At 41.4% G+C, this 27,532-nt stretch overlaps 2 protein-coding genes across 4 annotated transcripts in view; both read right to left on the bottom strand.

Moving 5' to 3' along the window:
- The window catches only part of aopep (aminopeptidase O (putative)), a 71,476-nt gene extending 57,918 nt beyond the window's left edge, over nucleotides 1-13,558 (bottom strand). Inside the window, exons 1-6 of the mRNA XM_083979270.1 lie at nucleotides 13,539-13,558; nucleotides 10,834-11,671; nucleotides 10,402-10,571; nucleotides 9,430-9,679; nucleotides 8,350-8,563; nucleotides 7,762-7,886 (exon numbers count right to left, since the gene is read on the bottom strand). Of these exons, the coding sequence (XP_083835396.1) occupies nucleotides 7,762-7,886; nucleotides 8,350-8,563; nucleotides 9,430-9,679; nucleotides 10,402-10,571; nucleotides 10,834-11,633 (1,559 nt within the window). The 5' untranslated portion in view covers nucleotides 11,634-11,671; nucleotides 13,539-13,558. The remainder of the gene's footprint in view (nucleotides 1-7,761; nucleotides 7,887-8,349; nucleotides 8,564-9,429; nucleotides 9,680-10,401; nucleotides 10,572-10,833; nucleotides 11,672-13,538) is intronic.
- A 1,277-nt stretch (nucleotides 13,559-14,835) lies between these two features.
- Nucleotides 14,836-27,532, bottom strand: part of dock8 (dedicator of cytokinesis 8) — a 57,912-nt gene continuing 45,215 nt past the window's right edge. For all 3 annotated transcript variants that reach the window (XM_083979124.1, XM_083979123.1, XM_083979125.1), the window contains 12 exons: nucleotides 26,199-26,357; nucleotides 26,003-26,103; nucleotides 24,803-24,995; nucleotides 24,022-24,165; nucleotides 23,262-23,393; nucleotides 22,723-22,857; nucleotides 22,268-22,357; nucleotides 21,330-21,566; nucleotides 21,071-21,214; nucleotides 19,840-19,946; nucleotides 17,209-17,379; nucleotides 14,836-16,582 (listed from right to left, as the gene is read on the bottom strand). In XM_083979124.1, the coding sequence (XP_083835250.1) occupies nucleotides 16,531-16,582; nucleotides 17,209-17,379; nucleotides 19,840-19,946; nucleotides 21,071-21,214; nucleotides 21,330-21,566; nucleotides 22,268-22,357; nucleotides 22,723-22,857; nucleotides 23,262-23,393; nucleotides 24,022-24,165; nucleotides 24,803-24,995; nucleotides 26,003-26,103; nucleotides 26,199-26,357 (1,665 nt within the window). In that variant the 3' untranslated portion in view covers nucleotides 14,836-16,530. The remainder of the gene's footprint in view (nucleotides 16,583-17,208; nucleotides 17,380-19,839; nucleotides 19,947-21,070; nucleotides 21,215-21,329; nucleotides 21,567-22,267; nucleotides 22,358-22,722; nucleotides 22,858-23,261; nucleotides 23,394-24,021; nucleotides 24,166-24,802; nucleotides 24,996-26,002; nucleotides 26,104-26,198; nucleotides 26,358-27,532) is intronic.

Consider the following 27,532-nt stretch of genomic DNA (forward strand, 5'->3'; position numbering starts at 1 on the left):
AAATTTCATGGCAATCCATCAAGGAGTGGTTGAGATATTTCACTCAAAGACAAATTAAAACTTCATGGTGGCACAAGGGAAAGTAGCATTTCTATTGTGAAAACAACAGGTAGACCAGCTCCCTTCCCAAGGCTAAAAGCAAACCCAGACATCAGAGGCATTACTTCCAAGCATTTCACAGCACTTTGTTTCAAATGTCCCATTTTGGCCGGATCAGCACGGAGGTCCCACGGACATTAAGCCGTCTGGCTGTGCACAGAGAAATGAAATTACCTTCTCTCCTAGCCTCTAGGCTGCACTACCACACACACGCCCTAGGATGCATGCTGGGAGCAGCAGCATACCCTACACACCACACAATGAACCCATCCATTTGGTCACAGAATGAGTCCTATGGACTCATCTTTTAGTTAGTAGAAAGTGTGTGCAGTGAGTGACACCCCTGTTATGCCACAGCTTAATGCAGAATCATAACACAGTGCATCTGTGTTAGTGGTAAATATAGAACAATATGCTAACTATTGCCAGCAGGTTCATACAGTATCTAAGGGCATTTCAACGCAACACACCCTCATCATTCACCAACCACTGGCAATTGAAACACCTTGAATATGGCACCTCAGAAAAGATAGCAAATACGACTGTGGTTAGGAATTTGTGCAATGCTGCAAATACAGTATACCCCATTAATCAGTAGTTAACATGACATTAAAACTACCATGCATGAATTGTTTCCTTTAGAGACATTTGTAACCTGTACAACCTGTGGGACCCTCCCCTGTCAAGCAGTTGAAGAGTTAAAAGAAGGTTCTTACAGTTGTGAAAGGGTTCTGTAGGAGGGCAGGTAAACCTATACTGCAGATACAGAGGGGAAGTTGAGAGGCCCAAGATAACTAGACAGGAATGTTCCTGCAATAACAAAACACTTGCTAAACTGGGCTCTGCTATCTTTATTAAGACCACAGAGAAAGGTCTGAGTAAGAAAACGAGTCAAGGAAGCAAGAGAAGATGGATGCCCGGAGTGGCCAATGCTCGTGGGGTTTGAAACTGTCCCGTGTCTCTCCAGCAGGAGTCAAGCAGAGGAACAAGGGAAACTGTAGGGAAAAAGAAATAAAGTTCACCTAAAAAATCTTAACTACTTGCAATCACTTTTAAAAGTGTCCACAGGACACTCCCTCTCCCTTTGTCCAGGTGAAGGCATGCAGAGCTGTCTTTTCAACCTGCCAGGCTCTTTTGTGTGGCCACAGAAGAGAGAGAGATCCACTCAAGGTGGGAAGAAAGAAACACCTCATCCTTGACTATTTGATTAACAGCTGTCTCCTGTGCCAAGAATCAGACCCCCCACATCCATCCCTCCCCGCCCTCAGCCCCTTTACTGCCTACTGAAAGAGCAGAGTCTGTCGCACACTTCTAGGGTTACTTCACGGATCAAACTGGAGAGGAGAGCAGAAAGGCAAGAAATCCACAGAGACATCAGAAGGAAGAGGGGAGGACAAGCAGTGGGAGGACTGGGAAAGAAATGGAGTGAGGAGGAACAGAGAAAAGGGGGAGGGACGTGCAGGTCAACAGGGAGGCAGAGGGTGCAATTCAGTAAGGGTGAAAACTGATGGAGAATCGTGGCCAATGAGGCAAAAGAGTGAGACTGATGCTGGAAACTGGGGCAGGTTGAGATTTACATCTAATCTTTTTAATTTGCATTTTGTGGTCTGCTGTTGTATTTCATTTACTTACCATTTAAGATAAGGTAGCAAGCGGCAATCCCTTCCCCAAAAGTTAATGATCTTTCCTTAATGATCAGCTTTATCTTTTAAATGTTGTTGGTTTTGAATGATTCATCCCATTATTGCTAACCCCTCTCTAAATTATATGCAAGTTTTTTTTAATAGATTTATTCTCCTTTATTCCAAGGAAACCATCAGTTTCCAGTCATTTAAGCATGCAATGAAAATCAACTTGCAGAAATTTAGCGGCTCTAATTCATTATTGTGAATATCTCATCACAGATTTATGTTACTGTGGTAGTGTGCGTTGAGAGCTGGGAGTTACTTGCCATGATATTCATGTGCTTTGTTATTGGGAGAAAACAAGTTGAGAAGACTACCAATTAGAAAGCATCTATAATGTGAAGACTAAAGTGTGAAGTCTGGAATAAATATTCACTCTTGCAGTGGTATTACCATGTGGGAATAATGTAATGTTCCAACCATTTTTACCGCACTGAAATTAATGAAACCAAGCGCCTGTGTAGAAGGTCGGAAGTCTATCTAAAAGCTTACGGTATGCTTTGGGAAATGGTCGACAGTAATGTGGAGAATATGTGATTTCTAGTTAATGGGTTAAAACACTCAAAACCTCTGGTCTGGTCCTATAAAAGATGAAAAAGAGCTCAGGTGGTATACTAAAGAGCTCCCGGGCAGCGGGAGATTATCCTGCTGGGTACTAACTCCCCCACCAGCGCTGCAGCTCGCTACTTCCTCCCAACAGGGACCAATGGCCAATGTAACTTCCTGCTAGCCCATAAACAAACAATGCAGTCAACTGAACTCAGGCTGAAAATCCTCCAGTGCCACTTAGAGAGGTCAAGAGGTATACACCAGTCATAATTTTTACCTCATGCCTGTGACAGTTATATGGCTGCCCAGTTTGGCTGTACAGAGAGTGGAACTAGCAGTTTAACTACTTGAGGCTTTTTTCTCCCCATTTCTTCAGGCAGCCATCCTGTGTGAGAGAGTTGCATTAAAGGAATACAACCAAATATCAGGGAAAGTCATGTGTTAAGTTGCGGGAGTATAAAAACTATTTTGGCCGTAATCTTGTTTTCAAGATGCCAATTTGTGCAATGTTTTTGTGTTACAGTATTCTGGCTGGGAGAAAAAAACAGCCACCATCAAGGAAGTTGGTAATAAAAGTGCAATGAGACGTGCTGTGAGATAGATATTTTTTCGCATATATGTGGGTTTATCAGAGCCCGCCATCAAATGGTGTGGGGCGGCCCTCCCTTCCTGTCACAAAACAAACCCCCAACAGCAACAACAAAGAAATGCAAATAGATCCGGCTCAATTACAGCTGCAATTTAAAAATGACCCAAACGTCCAAAACATGTTTGAAAAACTTTCACCAGCAGAAAGAAAAGGAGATAACAGGCAATGACAAATGATCTATGTAGCATTCCTCTGACGTCACCCCACTGGACTAAACACACATCCTTACGCCATTGTTTGAACAATACATGCATTCATACAAACACAAGCACAGGAATCTGCCCGTCCATAGTGAAGCAAAACAAAACCCACATCACCCACACACAGCTAAAAGGCCAGTTTCAACACTTGTGTCATTTCCCAACAAAATGTGGGGAAACCACCTCTCTGTCCGCGGGCCGCCATACATGTCTTCATTTGGGCAAGCTGCAAACACAGTGACATCTGATTAGCCCGCTTTGAGACTCGTAGCTTCAGAGAAAGCTGGAGGAAATGCCGTGCCCTTCCTGTCACTCCCAGTCGGAACCAAATGACGTGATTGAGATGCGATGAGGAGATTACACATCTGAATAAAATAATTTAAAAAATAGTATGAGCTAAGGCAGATATAAACAAAGATACAAAGCGTGCGCACACACACACACACATTACTAATTTCTAATGCTCAGGAAACAGTGGGCGGTCTGCACCATGACAGCTCGGAGCAGCTTCATTATATTTAGAGCTTCAGTTTACAACATTCCCATGTCCTTCAATCTCTCAGGACAATGAGGTTTTATATACAGACTGGAAACACAAGTAACTTGAAGGGGTTCCCCCACTGTGCAGTGACGCCGCCAACTCCCTGATACTCTTTGTTTCCTCTCATCCCTGACACATCTTCAATCCCTCATCCATACTTCTCTATCAGTGTTTAACCATGTTGCATTTTTCTTCCTGTCCATTATACCATTATCAGCTTGATGTCTTAAAGGTTTTACTAAGAGCACAAGGAGAGGTTACCACAGCTGCGCGTCCAGAGTCCACTCCCTGAGCCTGGGTTGTCTTAGGAACACAGACAATGTAAAGGGAAGTAAAAAATATTGTTGGACATATACAACATGTCTGTCACAGGCATATGCATCTGCTGACTGATAAAAAAAATAAAAAAGTTCTTGAAGCCAAAGCAGAGCATAAGGATTATGCTGAAGTACTGTAAAGCAGATTGATGCTCATATTGTTACATAAAATAAACTAAAATTGGTTATGCAAAATCCTATGAACTGCCGACTGGCTTCATGCCCTGGAAGCTACATTTGCGTAAGCTTAGTACCCTTTGTGTTTGTGTGTTTGCGTATGTGTGTCAGAAAGCTTTGTCGGTGCTCAGTGTACGTGGCACAGCCCTTGAATGCAGACCTGCCCTTACTTGACTTCTTAATCTTCAGTTTCCTGCCCTCCCTCTCTGTATCTCAGTATAAAAACTTCACGCCACTGTGATTCCCCTGCCCTCCCTTCTCTGTATCACACTACAACAGTTTCATGCGCCTTTGCAATCGCTCCCTGGCCTATAGCCCTTCCAATCCTGCTGTTTCCACTGGGGCACTGCACAAAAAACTGCACTTGGCACGGTCCCAACGACTGGGGCCCACATACCTCCCAATCCCTAGATTAAATAGCACCAGTCTCTGAAGTCTTTCCAGAGGCTAATGGCTTTTGTTGCTGGGAATAATCCACACATCCTCTCCCACATCCTGGGGGTCCGCTGGCCTATCCCGAACCCCTCCTTTACCCCTTTTCCGTCTCCCCTCTCATCTCCATCTCAATCTACTTCCATTTAGTTTGGCCTCCCTGCTTTCCCATGTTACTATGTCCATGGTTTAATGAGGAGGCATGCAGGACCAAACCACTTGAATTGAGGGGAGGATGCAGTGAGTTGACACTGGGTTGAGAACCATGCAGAGTTTTATAGGGAGTCAGTGCAGGTGCTGTCTGAAGCTTAATGAAGGCCCTAAATCTCTTCTCTGTCATCTGCAGCTAACTGGAGTCTAAGCAGCCAGGGCAAGAGGGGTAAGTGCCTGCAAGCTATCCTCATAAGGGAAAGAAAATATCCGTCAGGCCACAGCAGAGGAGCCTCTGTGTTAGCACTTGATCTCTGTTCAAAATAAATACAGCAGGGAGACACATTTTCACAAGATGAGGGAAAAGATTGTTTGTGTATCAAAGAGCACTCTGTATTTTGGGTGAAGTAGTTGAAATAAATATGCAAAGTCGAAAACTAGACCCAGACTGCCACCATCTTGTCGCCCTCTGTGCTTCAAAACATCTCTGATTGAGACCACTCTTGGATATATCGTCAGAAATTTAGGCAGAATACATATTCAGGTATGAGCTCATATCCTGTCTGGTGGACTTTTCTTCAGGGAGGCCGCCAGCAGAGAGGAGAAAGACAGACAGAGAAAAAGAGAGACTGCGGCTGCAGACCGCAGACACTGGAACAACGTTCACTAGCCACCCTAATCAGTTTACTTCATCAACACAGTTTGGAAAAAAAAAGCCAGACATTGATGGGCTTTATTTAGCTTCAGTTTCCAATTTTAACATTATTCATATGGCTCCCGGCTTCATTTTAGACATATCTACAGGCAAACCATATGCCAGCTCAAAGTATTATATTGCAGAAAAAAATACAAAACTTGATTTCCAGAGAAACTATCACGTCGCAGAATGATAGAGGCCAGACTGAAGAGAGATCAGCCGCACAGAGAAGTGGAGAGGACACAGAAGGACAGCAAAGACAGGGGGCTGATTGAAGGATATTATGAGGGCAAAGAGAGTAACAGGAAGTCAGGAGATGAAAAGAGAAAAATAAGAGACAGTGAAGGGTGAGGAAGAAGCCACAGATTTTTTCAGGACAGAAAGCTGACAGAGAACAGGGGATGAATATGGAAAAAGGAGCAGGACGCTGTTAGGGTGAACAGGGAACAAAGAAATACATGGAGGAGAATTATCTATAGTGTGTAGTATAGTCAATCTGTCATCCTGTGGCTTTGGGCCCACCCATCTGCCCCCAGACCTCCACTGAAACTGCAGACAAACAGACATATAAAGTACATAAATACACACAGGTCTAGTGTGGAGCAGAAAGCCTGCAGACCACCTGAGACCTCTGAAAAACTACAACACAGCAGGCCTTTCATTTACTCACCGAGTGAGTATAGCTGTGCCCTGAGAAGAGGTTAGCCACTTCTCTCATCAAGAGGGTCAGGGTTTGGGGTTTGGGCTTTGGGGTCTTAATTAAAGAAGAAGGAAGAACCATGTTATGTTTGGAGGAGGACATGGAGAAGTTGAAATGGTGTAAACTTAACTCTGTGGGCCAACTTCATGGCAAAAATATGAAAATGTAAAGTGTGAACAGGTTAAGAGATGAAGTGGGAATACAATTTTGGAAAAGGGATGAGGGAGGAGAGTTGTTTGGGATGGAAAAAGGGATTAAGGAAGGACAGGATGGTGAGCATTGAAAATGGCATGAGGGGAAGACGGTTAGAGTAAAGTTGAGGGTTAATGAAGGGACAGTGAAAGAAGACAGGGACAGCGTACGGAAAAAAAAAGAAAGAAGGCCGAAGGTTCCTTTGCCAACTTTTATGCGTTAACATTTTGTCTGGCTTCAGTCTAGTTCTGCTAGAGTATTTGAATGTCACTTTTCTTGCTAAAAAATAAAAAAAAACGTAACGGTGGCAGCATCACATCCTTTCATAAGCCCTACGGATATGCTGGCAGGTCAGAAAATAAGTCCCACAGGCCAGTGTCGAAAGTGGTTACGTTGTGGGGAAAAAGGAAGGATGATGGGCGACTGAATAGAGTTTAAAGGGAGGTTATGGTTGGACTATTTAATTCAGAAAAGAATTCCGATGTGGAAGATCTCCACGAAGAAGATTGAGACAGAGTGAGAAGGTTTTGAAATGTGAAGTATGTCATTAATCATTCAACCCAAGGAAGTGTAAGTTGAAAAACCAAACCAGAGGCGGCAGGAGAAAGTTAGGAAATAACAAAGTGCTGCTTTAGCTTTGTTGTGGCACAACTTTGATGTTCTCTTTTGTTACAACTTTTAAATTATTGTCCAAAAAGGCGTCTTCATGCCTACTAATCCTTTGACACAGATGCTGAATTTATTTATATTAATGGTGCAGATTCACTATGTGTGATGTGAAAGATGTTGCTTATATTACAGTGACAAACCCATATATCATCACCACCCCTGTTCCCTGTACAGATACTTTCAGCATCCTAAGCTCCTCAACTCATTTTGGTTTGGTTTGATCCATAACTTCGCTGTTTTTGGTTCAGTCTTACGGTTCTCATCAGACACACAAAAAGCAAACAAAGCTCTATGAATCTAATGTTCTAATGTTGCTCTGTATTATCTGAATAGGTAAAAAGGAAAATGTTCTATCTTATAGGATAGGTTCCCAGTTTTTGAAGTTTGTCTTAAAACAAACGTCAGGTAATTATTCCTCCTGTTCATTAAAAAGATTCCCTCCTAATGCATTCAAATATACGTTCAATGTAAGTCTATCTCCTACATAAATACAGTTCACAATTTATCTGAAGTTAGTATGAATCAACTACATTTGTGAATTTGTGAAGTTATACTATAAAAAGTAAAACATATGTCAGTATTGTCCTCACAAACTGTTTCTACTGCGCCCAAGTGGTAAAATAAATTTGCAGGTTTAAGAACCCAATAGTTTTTTTTAATAATTAACTGTTAATTCTAGTATTTTGCTTTTCCAGTGTCATTACCTGGCCATTCCCAGACTGGAGAATCCTGCTGGAACAACAAGAACATCAAGACGGGGAAATGGGTGGACCCCCAGAACGGCGTGGGCTGCAGCCAAACATCGAGGCAATAGCTTGAGGACTCCCATCTACAAAAGGAAAGCAACAAGTTTCTCAAAACAGTAAGCATCTATAATATTTCATTTTACCTGAATCAGATGTCTGTATGTTAAGAGATGTGGGCAGGATACAAAATATATATATCTGCTTGTACTTGTACTATGATGGTTCTATGTGCTCCAGGTCAGAGCTCATATCCTGTCTGGTGGACTATGTGCTCCAGGTCAGAGGACTATCTGTCTAGGACTATGAAGTCTTCCTATAAATAGGTAAAAGCCTTTGACTTAATACTTATCAATGTTATTCCAGTTAGAAAATCCCATTTTGGGTATGAGGAATGTTTTAAGCCCTATACTTTTATCATTCTGCCAAGAAGTGGTGGCTGAAAACCTCTGGCACAGTGGCACAAACATTAACTGATGCTAACTGTCTCTTCTAATTATATAAAATATAATTAGCTCAAGTCTCAGTGGCTCTTTGTCAAAACTCCACCTGGGCCTTCTGCAGCAAGCTGACGGGGCCAAACACACGGTGTGGAATCACCCGCTGGGACCTAGCCGACCGCTCAGTAAATCGGCAAGGGTAGTCGCCATGGGAACAAGAGACGCCGTCATCCACCATGCCTGAATAATCAGTTACAGAGAGCCCCTCATGCTCAAGGGAAGCGTGAGAGAATGCAGAGTCTGAGCAGGCGGTCTGGTCTCTGCTGTAGCAGATTAAAATGGGGAAGAAAAGTTTAATCCAAGGTTAATAGTGATGATTTAATGAATTTTCTTACTCAGAGAATATACAGTTCTTGAGTTGCTTCACCAATATGGAACGTGTCCCGTCTCTCTGTGCTATACATGGAAATCAAAGCAGTGGAAATATGGAGTATATATACGTCACAAAGGCAAACCACAGAGATCCCAAAAATATCTAGGTGCTGACATGCAACCTCGTTCCCTTTTAAATCCAATATCCAGCACTAACTCCATCCTCAGCATAAGACAGTGTTCCAAAGATTTCCAGCAACATCCAAGTTTCCTTCCAGCCATTCAATGAAAAGAAAGGCCTTCCTTGTAGCAGGAGATTCCTGGGGCCTGCAGCAGGCTACGGCTGGGCTGCTGCTAGAGGAAAACCATGAGGGGAGGAGGATGATTACTGGAAACCACTGGCAGACCTTCCAACCTGCTGGCCAGTGAAGAGGAAGACCCCAGCCCAACCCTGCCCTGCCCATAGTAAGCCAGCCCTCACTAATGTCCCAGCCGACGCCCTGTATCATGTACCTCTATAAAAATTTATGTCAGCTTTGCCGTTTTTTGCTCTCCAAAGATCATTTTTGCTGGGCACTGAGCCCAAAGTACTATGGTGCAAACTTTAATGTACTTGTCATCAAATGGTGATTGTGTGCTGCCTGCACCCTATCCATCACCCTAATCTCACCTGCACTGTTTTTGGTACGGCGAGAGGAAAGTTTCGCCACGGAATGTCGAAGGGCCAGACTTACGTTAATGGCAGACTGGGGAGAAGGAGGAGGAGGAGGAGGGGGTCTTACACGAAGAAAAGAACACAGGAAAAATAATAAAATACCTGCCAGTCTGGAGTGAGGTTGCCTTTACTACTTCACCAGAGGAGCTTCCAAGTCCAGACACAAGCTGAGCCTCAGTCCACGCAGCAGACCCAGCCCCAGGTTTGGCAGTTTCGCTATCCTGCTCGTCCCTCACCCCTCTTTTCAGTGCTGGGGGGATTTCTGCTGTGACTTGGCACCAGTGGCCCACTGCCAAGGTGAAGGTGGAAGCGGGCATGGGCATAGTGACGTAGTAATTCCAGACTGAGAAACCTGCACAGGGTTGAAGAGGGGGAAGAGAAAAATATCAGAGAGTAGAGAGGAGTTTAGATGGCACATATAGGAGACAAGGAGAAAGGACTCAGGATAAAATTAGACTGAATTGCTTAAAAGTAAAGTATTAAACATCTTTCACGTGAATCAAAACACTTGCAGTGCTCTGATCCACACTTATGCAGCGATTCTCTGTAATTATTTTTTCTGGCTCTGATACAGAAAGATGACACTGTTCTTCTTAATCTAATCAACAAAACTCCAGTTGGTTTGGTTGAAAGAGCACCTATAGCTAATTCAATTACTGGGAATAAAAATCAACCTGTTTCAGGTGTCTGGAACCAGGCTTAAAAACTGGCAAAAATACAGGCTCTTTGGAAATTTGTTTTCTCTAAAACGGTGCCAACACAATACGTTCAGGTCACCATAATGCCAAAATTAGATTGCTTCAGAACCCTTGTATGTTTTTGTATAATTGCATTTTTTCTTAAACAAAATAAGCAACATTTCTTAACTTTACTTTCTTTTGTGAAAACAAATAGTAAATCAACAATGAGCCCTATTTTCTAATCAAGGGTCTAAGCTAGAAGGTGGTACAGTATATGCTGTACACAGGACAAAAGCCATTTATGCAAATGTGTGACTTGTGATTTTGGGCTATTCTAATAAAATCAACTTAATTCTTCTGGATGCCACAAAAGATTGGTGAAATAACAGCTTACATGTGTCTCCGTCCTCAAAAGGTACAGCCTGCTCCTCCCCACTCATCAAAACCACACACTCACTGGGGGCCCGTACTGTTGCCTGCCATGTTGACATGGCAACTGGCGGCTCCTGGCAGGGGATGAGGGCTCGGTTGTTGATGGGAGAACCGGCAGTGTAAACACACACCCTGGAAGGGTAAACAATGGTAAACTATAAACAACCACCATTTCAATGCTCAAAGGAGCCACCAAATATACTTACATACACACACAAAGCATCCACGCAGAGAAGAGAATATAACAGCCTGCAGCATGTTTTTTTTTCTTTTGAATTAATGAATTATTCTGTTCTAACAGAGAAAGCTCAAGATATATATTTTAAGAAGAGTCTTCCCTCTTAATCACACTGTTTTATGGAATTGGGTTAATGAGTTGCATCCTGAGACGAACCTGTTGTCCTGGTCTTTGGTCCACCTCACCGAGCCTCCCGTAGGCTTCGTCTCATAGCAAATCCTGATAACACGAGGGAACTCCTGAGGGGACACTGTCCCCTTCTTCCTCACCTGGAGACTCCACCTGTCTCTTTGAAAATGCAGTGTGCTGCCATCCTGAGCGCCAGGGGCACGGCTGCACAGCAAAAAGAGCTGGTGCTTCTGCCTCCAACGGCTTGAGGGCAGGGAGAAGAGTCTCTGAATAAAGGCTGCTTGTGGGTGCACCGAGCTGACTGCAGACTTGTCAGACGTGACCTCTGATGGGAGGTTAGACATGGCTGAGACAGAGGTGATGTCCACCTCTTCAACTTTTGATACATCGAGGTCACAGCAGTCCAGCACTAAGGTGAAATCGCCGTCACTGGATGTTTCCCACAAATGTGAAGAATGAATATTTTTTGCTTCAGCAGCAGTCCGAGACTCAACTCCAGACACAGGCTGAACTTCATCTCCTTCTCTTTCTCTAGCACCGAATGCTTCATCCTCTACTGAATCCACATCCTGTGATTTCCACACTGACTCACAGTGACTCCCTCCAGCCTCCATAGAGCCATCTCCATCACCAGGTCCAGTGTCCTCCTCAGCCTTGGTCTTCACCCCAAGGCCTGGCTCCAGGAACAAAACAACACTACCACAGATGACCTTCCTTTCAAAGTGGACAGTTTGGTCCAGCACATAATGTCTGACAAGTATGTGGTTTGTGTTGGCTCGGAGTGGAAGATCATCTGCATCAGGATCTAGGTCTGCATCTGGCTCCATGTCACACAAACTGCATCAAAGTCATGCAAAGAGAATGGCTGAAAGACCAAAAATACAATTTTATTTATTCATGTTACAAACTTTTTATTTATCATAGGCTAATTGACTAAATGTGTGTTTATGTAACTTTCAGACAAAACTATTAGTTGATATTCCATCGCTTCCTGTGGGCAGATGTACTCACATCACCCTATGAATGAAGCGTGCTGTGATAAAGCCAACTCTGTCAGGGTTTGTATGCCTAACACAAACTCAAACTCAAACTTAAGTGTCAAACTCCATCTGTTCACACATTCCACAAATGTTTCCAAAAATGAAAACACCTTCATGATCCTATTTTGATCTGCGTTAATGAAGCAGTAACGGCAAAAGACCTTTGCTGTTCCTGGCAGTGCACTGGCCTAACTGTCTGCAGTAGCCTATATTACAGCTGTATATGAGTTTTTGCTGTCACAATCCCTCCATTTAGCCTGCTCGGGGCATGAGGCAGGCTTGGCAAGACAGAGGTGCAATTACTATTTACAGCACAAAATCCTGAGCGGTTATTCAGTGCAGGAATCTATTCATAAAATTATGAGCATGCAAAAACAGGGGATAATACCTGCAGCTACAGGGAAAAAAACAGAAACCTGATATCTCCAAGGTTTGCTAAATAAAACATCCATCTGTGACCTAGATGACCACTAGTATTGTATGCCCCTAAAAATGAATGTTTTAAACTACTGATTGTTCAAATTGTAGCTATTTCCTGGAGTCTGTGACTATGAACTTGAATAACAAAAGAGCAGACCCACTTTTGATATTTTTTAGAAATTTATTTTTGATTTAAGATGTTAATTTGGTGTTTAAAAGGGTCACATCTGCAGCATCTCCGCGAATGAAAAGTTTATTCGAGCAACTTTGCTCAGAGGAAATGAACAGATTTTCAAGATCAATGGCTGAGACAAAGGCTCTGCCTCTGCACATTTTGCATTTTCATCTAAGGCTGTTAAGACAGGCAATAAGCTTGTTGACACTTCAAAAACATGCAATGATTTCCATCCTTTTCGCAATGATGTCAAAAATTGTTTTTGAAGAAATCAGTCAAGGGTAATTTGGCACAGTACCTGTGGTTATTTACTTTAAGATAATTTACTTATTTAGCCTACATTATGAATTGTATGATGTTGGATATAATGCATTTTTGTTTGTCTAGTATGATTCAATTCAGAATAACTGCTTTAGATATATATTAGTGTTTATTTGATAGAAAATAGCAACGTTTCTCTTGATAATTACTCTGCTTCTCAGCAGGCTGCTATGGACTTAAAGACAAACAGACTTAAACATGGAGACTGAAAAGATAAAAGATTAATTACTGCTTAATCTTTGTTAAAATTTAAACTGACAGGTCAGGGCATGCAGTGTCCTTGCAGGCATAACAGGTAATAGCTTGCCTTTCATATCTGACGCAGACAGACAGAGGGTTACTCAAAGGGGAGCTAAAACGTCAAAGAAACGCATGAACCTTTACTAAGGATTAAGTATTCTGACACATACACACAAGTACTGAAGTCGTATGGGAGCATGTCGTGACCTTCTTTTTACAGTCTATGGTCGTGACACATAAAAGACTGATGCTCTGAAGACTGATAGTTCACGTTTGAGTTGTGAACTTTGCTGCGGTGAAGCTGAGTTGACAGCGAATATAAGCTATAGAGAGTTAAGGGCAACTTAACTGTTGCCAACAACATTCAAGACTAAACGCGGTCGAAACTAGCGGTAAGAAACGAGCAGCTTCTCTGTAGACAACACTGTGTTAAACAATGTGCTAAACAACTGCGTACATACTCCTGAGTATCACAAGCACGGATGAATACAGTACATCCATGCTCGACAGTACTAGCCTGCTGTGTGTTCACCAACCTGTGCCGCTCATGTCGACGTCGCCCAGTGATGTCGTCACGTTGACGCGACGGCACCAAATTGTAGTTCTTCACCCGACCAGAAAATGACCCGACGTCTTCTTCCAAAGTGATCTGATTGAATCTGAATAAAACTGAATCAATGTAATCAAATCTACTCCAAATAAATCATCCATAAAATTGTATTGTATATTTTTAATGAAAGGATCATGAAATAAAACACCATTCTTTTTTTTTCTTCCACAGAATTTATTCCTGTAGGTTAATCAGTTTCATACATAGACTGTAAAAGGTTTCATACAAGGCTACATTATTCATGCCCGCCCACACTGCAATATTTCTGATCAAGCAACATGTAGCCTATAGTTTTTCTCTATTTAAATAGGCTATTTTCTGTAACAGTAGCCTACATATTTTTGTTTATATTTTGAACACTGTCGCTAGTTAGGGTCCTGGCAGCTCAGCTGCCAGGACAATTGTATTCCTAGGAATTCTTCTTCTTCTTTTTTTTCTCTTATGAAGCAAAACACTTATCATTAAAAACAAATCACCAACATTTCCATGCTGTCTAGATGCAATTTATTTATTTAACAGATTTTTGTTTAGATAACAGAATTTCTGACATTTTGACAATTTTTGAAATCTGCCTTGACAACTGCTGCCTGGTCTCTGACTTCCTGAGTCTAGTTGGCTTAGTGAGTTAGGAGCTGGTTCTTGATGTCTGAGGATGTGGGTTCAAGACCCAGCAAGTGAGATAATGATACTACATCAAAATACCAGCTGTTTTTGTGAAACAAATGTACAAAATGTTTAGTGTCATGGTAGATGATGTTTGACAAAAACATATCAGAATTTTACCTCAAAAACTGTTTTTTTTGTTTTTTTTTTACAGTGGTTTCAAATCTGCCTGCGCGACAGTGAATGGCTTACTCAGTTTGTGAAGCTACTGTTGAACTGCCACTTGCCAGTTAGCTCAGTGCAATAGACAATGGTCTTTCCTATTCTCCTTTTTGTTGCTCAGAATTTGCCAAAATTTGCCAAAATTTGCCCAGACCCGACCCATTGCTGCGCAGCAGCTATCTTTATATTTGTATTCCTTACTTTCTTTACTTGTCCTACTGTGGGCTACTGTTGCAAGTGAATTTCCCATGTGATCAAAACAAAAGTCTTATGTCTTTATGTAGTAACTATGTGGTAACCTATCAAAAAAAATGCAACCTTAATATGGCTATCAATGGCTAAAAAAATAAAAATGTCAAATATTGAAATGACAATGTAAAAGACACATGTGCATATATTAAATTTTATTCAGGTATGTCAACAGCATTGTATGCATGACAAGTTAAAATTACATTTAATAAAACACAACAGGTAGGTATAAACATGAAAATAACTCATACGGAATATTTGCAACCTCCAGTGGTCAAATACCACCAATATAACACCAAATCTCAATATTGCAATATTCTATATGTTTCAAAAATAGGCATACATTTCAATTAATGATTAACACCCACACTGCATCACATTTTCATATTATTCAGCCATTCCATGGTTCATAAATAATAAATGTAACTGGAGCAAGAAATATCCAAACAAGTATCAATGTAAATAGAAATGTATACCTACTTTTGAAACATGTAACACATTTGCATTATTGAAATACAGTAATGGGTTGCAACAAACCAATGAAATGCAATATTTCATGGATGTCAAACAAAATTAGGCTGTCACTTTTTAATACTCTAAAGCAGTAGTACATTTCTCTTCTGGAATGTATACGGACATATGGAGCAAACATTATTGACATTGCAGAGCACAGCTTTGTGGAGTGACTTTTCAAAATATTTCATTTCTAGTTAATCATCTCAGATCCTAAATAAATGGGAAAGGAATTAAATTTGGCACTGTGATCTATATACAAACTGCTAACATACAATGAGATTGTTAGAGCACACTCAGTCACTGTATCCTGCCTACTGAACACCATTTGCAATTAATATCATTATTGCTATTGTTTATCTAAAAATAAAATTCTATAAAATAAAATGCAAAATAGTTTTTTATACTTTTGTAAACATCTTTGTAATCATCTGATGTACAGTAATACCTATACTATGTACAAAATGTGGATTTCGATTTCAGCTATGTGGAGCTTCTGCCTCAGTTCACTCTTAATAAGTTAAACTCTCCTATTATCTACATGGCCAGGTACAGTATGCCCAACAACAATAACACAAGAATGGCCTCAAGAGTTAACACAGGAAATTGTATCTATTTTTCAAGTGCAGAAACCATCCATACTCTTGCTGTCCTAACTGGCACAAAGTGAAGTTTCAGAGGCCCTTTAGCATATAACAGAATCATTTATCATCACTGAGTACAAAGTGACTTCAGTATGGCACTAAAATCTTCCACTCCAAACATTATCTAAATAAAGACACACCTACTCATACATTTACATACATACAAACTGGACTCTAGAAGTATTGGCACACATACAGGCCCTGGGCCAGCTAGGGCCTCAGAGAGGAACTACAGTCTGCTTCTTTGCCAACTTACAGGAAATGTTTGCAGCATTATTAGGACTTGCAGTTATCAAAAAAAAAAGAAAAAAGAAAACCAACAGAGCCAAAGCATCTGAAGATATTACAGTGAAACTCAATAAGCTACACTTTACTTGAGATTCCCATTACCCTGTTTTTATGTGCTCACTCTTTTTGCCTCCAGTAATGAATTGCTGTCAAATTGTAAAAAGTGGACATACAGCCACACGCACACACACACACACAATCTGCTCGATTGTGGAGAAACTCTGAGTCTGCCATTGTGGACACAATGTACTGCTCCTGCACAAAGGAGGGCAAGGATATCACCAGAAGTTCCTCTTCTTGTTTTTCTCCTCTTTCATCTTATCTTCTCTTTTCCTTTCTCGGCTGTGTGACATTCTCACCTTCCTCCCCATAGCGCTCTCTCAGACGAGCCGTGGCATCTCAGGAGTTTTCCTCCTGAGCTCTGCGGAAACTTAGACGTTTGAAAGAATCCCTGTGAGAGGGAGAGGGCAGTGGATGAGGCAAGAGGTGGGGGGCGAAAGATAAGGAATAATGATGAGCAGGTCAGGGAGGCAGGGCAGTAGAGACATAAGGTAAATGTTTCCATGGGCACAAAACTGGATTTTTTATCATTTCAATTACCCACTCTTTACAGCTGGAATAACAGATTAAAAAAAAAAAGATTCAGTATCAGTATGGCTTCATTTTTCTTTAATATTTAAATCTTGTTTTGCTGCTGTAATTATGACTCCAACTGCTTTGAGAAGTTCTCTTGAAACTGATATTAAAAACACAAAATTTGTTGAATAAGTAACAGTAACATGAAAATGTGGTCAAATCAGCCATACAATCAGTCTTCATTAACATACGAGTGTGTTTAGGCCATAGCATTGGGTTCAACTCTCAGTCTTTGTACTGCTGCTCTGCCACACAGCTATCAATATTTCTAAAGGTGACACTGACAGTGTGAATGGATCGGCTGCTCAAATCCATTTGTTGTCACTTTACTTTGGGTTCAGCAATCATAGTGATGAAAAGATCAATGGCATGTGTTTTATTTCCACCTCAGTCTCCTTTGTCAAAGCAGTATTGGCCTTTTGACTTGGTGGGCATATTTACCTGTTCTCCAGCCGAGGCCTGATGATGGGTTTATAGAGCTCAGGAATCTTCCTCTCCAGCATCGGCCTCAGGCTCTCTCTCAGGCGGTTGTAGTTCTTCTTCAGCTCCTGCTGGTATTCCTTCTGGTCTGATGTGATCAGGTGCTTATTCTTCTCAACTGCCTCGCCACACCTGCAGGACAGACAGCACAGCAAGGTGGAGTCAGCTTCAAAATCCATTTTCTTAAATGACATTGCCTAAGATGAAAATAGAGCTCCTTGTACTTCTCGACCTTTTTAATGCAATAACCTCAGACTTAAGAGCGGCTTCAACAATGATTCTTTGCAAACCAATCTTGCAGTAATCCCCTCTCTATCCTCAAACCTTCAGAAATGCACTGCCCTGTTTCAGTCTCCTGTAACTACTTGACACAAATTGGGCTCTTTTGCAAGCCAAAACTCTAAATAAGTTAACAATGCACTTGACTGTAAGGAACTCATATATGCCTGTTGTGGTCTTCCAAGTACGTCCGGAAGAATGCGAGCTGAACTGCAAATAAACCCATGAGTCTGTTTTAAAAAATAATTCGAGGAGCAGTGAAGGTAAAACTCACAAATGACCAACAAATAAAAACCTTGTTCTGCCTTGTGTGCTGAAAAGGAAAAGGAAAGCATTGTATGATATAGAGCTTCACAAGAAGAGAAAAGGTCAGACACAGGGTCTGTCCACAGTGCTCTATCATGAAATGTTAGGGCAGTCTGCAGGAAATCAGAGAGACGGGGATGATTGCAAACACATGTCTGCGTTTATCTCTTAGCTTTTAATGAGGGTAATGTCATGTAACTGTATACAGTAAACACGTGGGGCAATGAGCATTAATGGCGACTCACAAAAGGATTTTCTCAAGCCATGAAAAACATCCTCTACATGTAGCTCTCAGACTTCTTGTTGGGAAACATTTAACATGAGTTATCATGAGTGCTTTCTTCAGTATAATTATGTTGGACTCTTACTGTATTTGTGTCATCATCACTCATAGGTGACCCTAAACCAACCTGTAGTTATCTTTGGGCAGATTTGGATTATCTATGTTCAATATGTGACAAAGGGAAGATGGGACTAGAAGGTAGCAGTGCTGCAGGTTGTGACAGGCTGAGACACCTACAGTGTCTCTCAAGCACACCACCCACAAACATTCCTCTGTTCAATCCTTAATCTGTACAGATGTATGTTTCAGAGAAAAAAAACCCATAAATAAGTTGTTTTTTTTAAAGAAGTGACATTAGCATATGATCTTCAAGAGAAGTAATGGATTTTCTTATTATTATCTTGTATATTGATCAAAGAGTGTCTAGGTTGGATCATGAAACAATGTACGATTATGTAATGCTTTAATAAAATCTAATAATAACATTTCCAAATGCATAATTATGAACACATCATAAACAAATGTTCAGGTTTTAAATGTAAGTGGGGCTTCATCTTATATATTGCATAGAAGTACATCACAGTTTTGCTTTCAAACAATACTTATCGTGTGAATATATTCTTATGGTTGCACTGTTGATATCACATGGACCTAGCCTCAATATTACCCTGCATCAGGCAGCTCACAGTAATGAGTAAGCAATTATAAATCAGTGTTTACAGTAATGAGCTGCACAGCAGATGACATGTTTGGATGTGAGGCCTGATGCCTGAGAGGAACATGCTGTATGTGATGGGAGAAATTCAGCTCACTGGAGAAAAAGGTGACCAACAGAGAGAGCAGTGTTTTCCTGAGTGGGTTTTATAAGAAAGCCACTGTCAAGAAGATTGGCATACAAAGGGTCCAGTGCCAGCCTGCCTGGATTTAGAATAGGAAATAAACCTTTCTGAAATTACAGTAAATATTTGCCAACCTGCTTGTAGCAATCAAGGCAGCTGGAATGTGACATGAGGGTTAGAAAATGAAAACCACCTTTTGGAGGCAAACAGCTCATGCCCAGGAGATGAAAATCGCACACACGTACACGCGCACACAAACACTCACATACACAAAAATCGGCATATCCTAAGCACATTGCTCTGAGTAGGATGGTTTAAATTATGTTCTGAATATTCAAAATATAATGAAACTCTTGGGAACAATAAACCATCGCAATTTCAGAGGAAAAACAGCTCAGTGACATTATGAGGAAAAATCCTCCACTGTCTTGTGGGAAATGAAACAATATCCCCTTTCACAATGGGTCGTATTCATTCACAATCCCCTTACCTGCTTAATTCCTTTAACTATCATCTGTTTTGCTATTTAGGGGCAATTATCACATCTATCTCTGCATCTTGACTGACACACGGTTCTTTTATCTTCCTCCACTGCCACCAGTAATGGTGTATATATGAAGCATCCTGGAAAAGACTTTCACTCCTTCTAAGTTGAGTCTAAAAAAGATATTGCACAGAAAACCCTTTGAAGTATTGTTCTATATTTCCACCTACTGAGCCAGTGCCAGCCACTGGTAACAATAAAAAGAAGAAATGCAAATTTAAGTAAAATAGTTGGTGAACTTCTTTATGGCTCACCATGAAAGTCTTTTTTTTTGTAGTGTTTTTTCATAACTTTGGTACAGTGTGTTGTCATTAGGTGGTGTTTATTTGATTGCATCTTACCTCATTATAAACTCTTTGAAACACAGGCGCAGTTTATTGTGGTGACGGAAGAGCTTCGGGTCCGCTGGGATCTCATTCAGGAAGACCTGGGCCACCTCCAATGGGCCCTACAACGGGGAAGCAGAGAGGAGGAGAGGAGTGACCAAAACAAAGCAACAGAGTTGGAGGGACAAAGAAAGAGAAAGCAAATGCAGAGTGGAGGAAGGAAAGAGAGGAGGTAAGAGAGGAAGTGTTTGAGAGTGTGTGGACAAAGGAGGGATGGGAATGCCCCTCATTCAGACAGGAGGGAAATGACTTGCTAACTGAATGGCTAATGCATCTAAGGGCCAAGACGCTGAACTAGAACATGAGGAGATCAGAGTAGGAATCATGATTAGCCTTCTGCATGGCTAATGTCAGAGCTAACCCTGCATACACCCACCATTTGGCTCCCATTTGCCGAGTACGAGATCTTGTTAGCCTAACTTATATCCATCATAAAACCACAGCACGCTTGCACAACGCCTGCATCACGACAGGCACAGTTAAACAGCTCTGATTAGCATCATAAACGCATTGGGCCTGGGCCTCAGTCCCTTCGTGACAGAGCTGTGGACCCAGACACAGAAAACCAGTCTCCTGTGCTGATTACAGTCAAGAGTTATATGTTTACAAAGTTGCTGAGCATTAGCGTTATGTATACAACCATCAGGTCGGAGCGAGGGACCTGTCAGATTAGACGCTGGAAGATAAAGCATAGGGGGGAGGGAGAGCGGAGACGCTGTAGCAAGCTTCATCATTACTCCAACATTCACCATGCTGGCAGGACCTGGAAGCTATCAGATCAAAGAGACCTCCGGTTCAGCATGCCGTGCAGCAGGGACATGAAAGGAAGAGGGGCCATGAATTGACGTTTTAACTAAATCAGGGAAAAGCAAAGGAAGGATTAGGGTTATGGATGGGGTGAAGGCTTTGATGTGTGATCACTGTCATGTCTCCCACCTGCAGACCACAATGGAAACTGTAAATGTGATAAGACAAATAGAGGTAAATTATTCTGGTTTATTTTCCCCCTGCACATTAGGAAAGAACACTCAGGGGACAAAAAGGGCCGCGCACGATAGGAGAGCAGCCGCTCTTGGTTAAACGCAAAGCACGAGATCATTTCAGCTATAATATCAACAGACAGGCAGTAGCGTAAAATAGAAGCAGCGCATTCATTCACAAAAACTCTGCAATGCTCGTATATTACCTGGTTAACAGTGGCTCCCACAGAGCCTTGTAGCAGCATCTGTAACATCTTAGCATCAGGCTGTTCTCTGTGTGTGGCCACTGCCAGTTCTCTCGTCTTCTTCTGCATGTCTTCTATGGCCACCTCAATAGGAGTCAGGTCAAACTGGAAACAGAAATGAGGTAATGCTCTTCAGATTTATTGCAACTGTAATCGAGTGATTAATGTGAAGAACTGGGTCTTAAACTAGATGTTCTACATCATGAATCTGGCTCTTTACCTCCTCTTTCTGGATGACGTTGATGCGAGTCTTGACATAGGGGAAGGCATGCATGGTGGTGAGGATGGTCTTCCTTTTGTATTGCTCGTTCAGCTCACCTCGTGGCCGTCCGCTCTTGGTGAACGGTGTCGTGTACATGAAACGCCGCAGGTTGAAGTTCTTCTCAAAGTTTGTCAGCCGGTCTTTCATCTCATAGTCATCAAAGTAGGGCTCCACATAAGTGATCTGGATGTATGCCTGAAGAGGAGGGGTGATTTAGTCATTTTAACCCATAAAACCATGCTGTCACTGTGATAAAAACTCAACCTTTTTTAAGAGTGTATTTAGTTTGCCAAAAACGATCAGAGTGTACACGGCTTTAACAGCCTTGGTCTCAGCCTGCAGGGGATAAGCTGAAGAGAGACACATCAGATTGTTGCTTTTCTCCCTTCTGACCTAAACCTTATTTTAAGGACTGCTGTTGTTCATTTTTAGTGTTTCTAATGTGTGTGTGTTCTCTTCTCTCAAGTTTTTGAACAATACGTATATTTCAATTTTTTTTTTGCTTTCATTAATTTAAATTTGCACATTCTTTCCATATATCCACATTATAAAAAATGGCAGATTGCACTGTATCTCCATACAACATGATTTTCTTTTTTACATCACTTGTTCAGACAGTTTCTCTGTTAAAATTAACACAGAGATTTTTTGCATACATTTTGAACCTACATAAGATTCTATACGCATTTTTGTTTTTCATTAATGTTTAAAATACTGTGATCCATATTTTTGCTTCATAACTACTGCTTCACATACAGTCTATAGTAGTTTGGTTCTGTGTTTACAGAGATACAAATACTATATTTAGTAGACCAGTAAGACCATTAATATCTTTTAACAACAGCATAGACAGACCTGTTGCACCAGTCAGTCGCGTGACTATTATGGTCTCCTACCTTGTTGGGTTTGAGCCGTTTTCTGTCCACTGGTGTAGAGTCTTTGATCATCTCCAACGTGTCCTCTCCAAAACACTGGCTGTAGAAGTTCTATGAGTGGAAAAAATGTTGTAGTGACTGTGCAACATCAGCCATATCACTGTCTATTACGAGTAAACAAATTTACAATACAAATTTAATTCTCTGTCAAGGAGGTACAGTATGCAACTGACTTATTCGATTTAATTGTGAGGCTGACTTTGTATTGCTCTCCATGAAATGATTTCTCCCTTTAAGCATGTTAATGAATGCCAAGGTTTTCCATGCTCTCTGAAAAAAAAATCACTAAAAAGAATGGATGATTGTGAGTCTTGCCCTTAGACATTCAATTCCCAGTCTCCCAGTCGTTATCAGATTTCACCAGCCTAGCCATCCACCTTCTCATCTTTCAATCCACTGCAGTCACACATTTGTACCTCTAGCCTGTGTGATATCTCAGGCAGATGTGTGATCGCTGGCTCCTTGTAAATGAATTCTCGTTCGTCCAGGTCACCGAACTTGGCCCCATAAAAACCAACCCGGAAATAGGTTCCAAACATCCTCTTATGGCCCTGCAGGGAAACATGGGGAAGGTTTTATATTAGTCTCATATAAGTATAACATCAGGAGCATATTCTTTCTCATTATGGTGAGAGCCTTTTATGAGATCTTTATAGTGTTGAACACTTTGAAGACTTTAATTTAAAAACTTGACATTCCTATAAACAATTTGAAAAAAAACAACAACAACAAAAAAACGTATTGTCGAGAGCAACAATATTAAATGTCTCAGTATTTCTATACACCTCAGAAATACTGAAAAAGAAAATTAGGGACCCAAATTATTTTTAAATTGCTTTTCCCATTCTCCCATTCTTTCAACATCACCTACTACAGTATCTTATGACTTTTGAATTTTTGAGTTAATATTAATTCTATAAATGAAGGAGCCCCAACAGTACCATAGAGTTATTACCTTCTGAATGATGTTATCAAAGGCTCGCTGTAGTTTGTCGTGAGTGGATCCCAGTTTTCTGAAGTCTCTGTGAGCCTCTAAGATTGGTATGATGATCTTGTAGACCTCATTCACTGCCTCGTAGAGACCCCCCTGATGAGACAGCAATTACTGATGGTTACCATGACCACATACAGTTTTTAAAGAGGAAATAATTGCATTTAACTCCAAGAATATAAACCAAACGTCTATGGCACAACCTCCCAAACACTTGCTGCATACTAAATCCATACTTCACACTGTAACACAGGTTACTTCCAGCATTAACAATGAACTTTGTAGTTCTTTGTTCCATTTTAATGCCCACTAAGACTATCTACAAGGTGCTCAGTGTTATGTAGTGAAATAAGAAACAGAATATATTCATGGATATATCCTGTAATTATCTATATGATTATGTAAATCATCCCAATAAATATTCCAAATGTGAACTCTTTGCAGTTAGAAAAGAATCAGCAGACTTACACTGTCGAATATTAGCATGAAATGATCCAATACGTGTACAGAGGAAAGACAACCAAACTGTGACACTGCCAATGACACTGCCAATTAAAATAACAACGAGATAACACAATGTTTTGCAAGAACTTTATGTCCCTGAAGCTGTTTCACTGAGATCAAAATTTGTTTGCCCACTACAGTATATAGTATATGTAGTGTCCACAAATGGCGATTTCTACATTAACCCTAAATATCATATGATGCAGCTTTGTTGTCTCACATTGCTGAAGAGCTCAGCAGCCTGCTCAAGCAATCCCACAAGGCCGTTCTCAGTGAAGTAGCGACCCGAACAGACCCCGTCCTCGTCCGGAGACAGGATGTCATCCGACACCGCCGACTCCTCCAGCACATTGGGAGAGATGTTCTGAAGAGAAAAATCAGTCAGCTAATCAATCAATTAGCCCTCTTAATCAAATGATCAATCACGTGGCTGGCTTTAAAAGGACATGTCCTACAGTGGGAAATGGAACTAATTTGATGACCATCCAATCAATGACCTGCTGACTGCTGCAGGTTAGAGTGTCCTGTACCAGAGCGCCACAGAGGTCTTGTGTGTGACACAGCTCATCGATGGCACTCTCATCTTAGTTACTATTAAAACTGTTTGTTTTCAGTTCAGAGGAACAGACTGTTCGCATTTTCCCACAGGAGCATGTTTTGCCCGCCCACCCCCCAACCCCCAGCCTTCAAAGGCGCTGTGTTAAGCAAAGCTACCAGGGGACCATATTTACATGTTGACGTTATGAGTGTACAGCTCCCCCCTCTGGACACACACAACCAAATTTGGAAGTAATCCATGGGGAGATGTGTGATGTGGTGTGTTGTGCAGGGCAGGGTTTGCCTCGTTCAACAAACCAACCGACGGCCACAACAAAGAAATGATGAACGGTTGCTTTATGTGACCGTAATTGTTGCTCTCTTTTTTTGCAGTCAGCCTTAACATGTGTTTATTGTTAGTTTTATATGTAGGCACTCTTTGTATTGATATTTGTGTTGTCTACCTGGAAGGTGACACTCCCAACAGGCAGGTACTTGTGATCCTCCAGCATGCTGAGGTACTCGGCCACCAGGGCAGCAGCATGGACCAGACACATAGCAGACTCAGTGTAACACTTCCTGTTGCTGTGCTTCTCTGCCATGTTCTGCAGCCAGGTCAGACGGAGGTCAGGAGATGTCTGATAGCCCTTTGCTATCCTGTGGAGGGAGAAGAAGGAGGGCATTTGTCCCTTTTCCTTTTTTCTTTTTCATTTACTGGACCAGGTTTAAACCTCATTAAGATTTAAATCTTTCCTAAGAATGACTTGGCCAGAAAAAACAAAGTTGCAACAATAAATACAAAACAGAAAAACAAAAACAGCCTAAGAAAACACATCACAAAAAAAGCATTTATAATATAAGGAAGGTGATGCAGCAGTCGTATATTGGCAATACAATATATGTGAAAATGGACAGGAGAGTAAGTGCATGAGAGTAAGTGCAGCAGACTAGTGGGTTTTATGGTGAACAAAGAACAAGGAAAAGTTTTTTTTTCCGTTCATGGAATGTATGAATAAGATTAAATCGAACAACACTGAAATACATGTACAACACACACTTCAAACAAAAAAGTATTTATAAAGCAGTTGAGTCACTGTACTATACTTAAAAATGAATTCAAGCATCTGGAGACCAAATGTCTTTTGCATCAGTGACCTGTGTGTGTTTGGGAGCTTGGAGGTAAATGCTGGGGTGAGCGTAGGTAAGTGTGTAAAGTCATTCCGCACTAACTGTCAGACACTCGCCAGGTCACTGGGACCAAAACTCAAACAGAAAGGTGCATGATAAATGATACATGTAGGTGACATTAGAGCATGTTGAGGTAAAGTGCCTAAATCAACATACAGCACATGTAGTATGCTCTGTCTCAGTCTTTTAGCCCACATACACACACACAAACTCAAATATACACACGCACACACACTGTTTGCATCTGCATACACACAAAGGCAGATCAGAAGACTAAACTGCTACCACATGGTTACCATAGTGAGGGCAGCAAATAGAGGCAAAACAGCCCAGACCACAGAGAAATAGGAACCAGCAGCACAACACAGAGAGAAACCACAATGATGAGAGCACGAGAGGAGCGGAGAGTGGGAGACATTAAGAGGCAGACGCTGAAGACGGACAAAAACAAGGAGACAGCCTTTTTTGGATCTTACCTGTACATGAGGTCCATGAGCATCTCAGGGTCCTCCTGGAACTCCCTCATCTTCACTGTGTCTGACAAGATACTGTTAAGGTTTCTGAGCAGCTCATCCACCTGAAAACACAGATAAAAAACACAGGCCACTATATGATCAATATCAGCAATGTAATATAGTAGCTGTGTGTGCGGTTGCATGCTTTGTTTTGTACCTGCGAGGGCAGCTGAGTGTTTTGCATCTCAGTATCCTCCTCCGCGTAGGCTAAGATGGTACGGAGCGAGCGTCGTAAGTATTCCTCCTGAAAGTCTGATGACTTGCCCACCAGCGAGGCCAGAGACATGGTGACCTGCATCTTCACCCGTGAGAAGTTCTGGTGAAGACAGAGGGGACAACAGTGAATGTCACAGTGTTTCACATTTTGTGTTTGCTTCATAGAGCAAGATGCATTTCCAATGTGAAACTGCAGCTCTGTAAAGGGCGAATTTCATGCGACTTTGGATTTCCACAGATTCTGCAAGAAAAACTTTTTTTTCTTTCTTTTGATGCCTTCTCTTAAAGCCAGAGACTAGGGAAATATAATACATTCAATAGGTAGACAAGGGACATTTACACATAAGAGACAAATCCAGCTTTGCATGAGAAAGAAGAATTCCTCTTCTGCCCTTTTATGACTACATTTTGCCTCTAAATTGCTTAGCTCCATTAAAACATCCAATAACGGTCATCGCATGTATCTACTACCAAAAGAGAAACAGGCCAACATCAGGTCTAGTGTAGATGCTTCAAATTTCATAATAGTCTCACAATATGTAAGAAAATTATGAGACATAATAATAAAACTGCTTTTTCTTCTACTTTTTGTCTTTTTCTCTCCTCAATTTCTGTCCCTTATCCCTGTCTCTCCATTTTTCACACTACTTGTCTAAGATAACAGGCCTGACAAACATCCCCTCCATCCTCTGCAGTGAAGACTGTGTTCATGCTCATGTGTGAGAGAGAGAGAGAGAGATAGAGAGTGAGCGAGAGAGAGGGTGTGCTGGTGTATGTGTGAAGTCCCATCTATCTCCAGCATGACCAGCTAAGCGGGAAATGATCTCCCATTAGCAGAGACATAATCACCCATGGATCATCTCTACGGCCCCATTCTGTTCAACTGAGCATGGAGCCAGAGCCTAACCACCCATCACTGCCCTCTAACTCAAGCGTGTGTACACGTGTCTGTGTGTGTGTGCTGAATGGTAACCTAAATGAGCTTAAGTCAACACGTACCCTCTTTGTCTTTCTCTCTCCTCATCTGTCCCTTTTCCTTAAGCTTTATTTCCCACCTCTCCACAATTGGACACATTTAAACCACAGGTATATTTTTTGTTGGATTTCTCTGAATTTCTGCATAAAAAATATGTATTTTCTCCTTCTATTGCAACAATCTAAAATTAAAGGGATAAAGAGCAAGAGCCAAAAAAAAAGCATGTGTGAGCAAGACGAGGGTGGATGAAAGGATGAAAAATATAAACAAAGAAAGAGGTAGAGAGTAAGTTCTGTATG

This window comes from Trachurus trachurus, assembly GCF_905171665.1.
Source record: "Trachurus trachurus genome assembly, chromosome: 9".
In the NCBI taxonomy this organism is placed as follows: domain Eukaryota; kingdom Metazoa; phylum Chordata; class Actinopteri; order Carangiformes; family Carangidae; genus Trachurus; species Trachurus trachurus.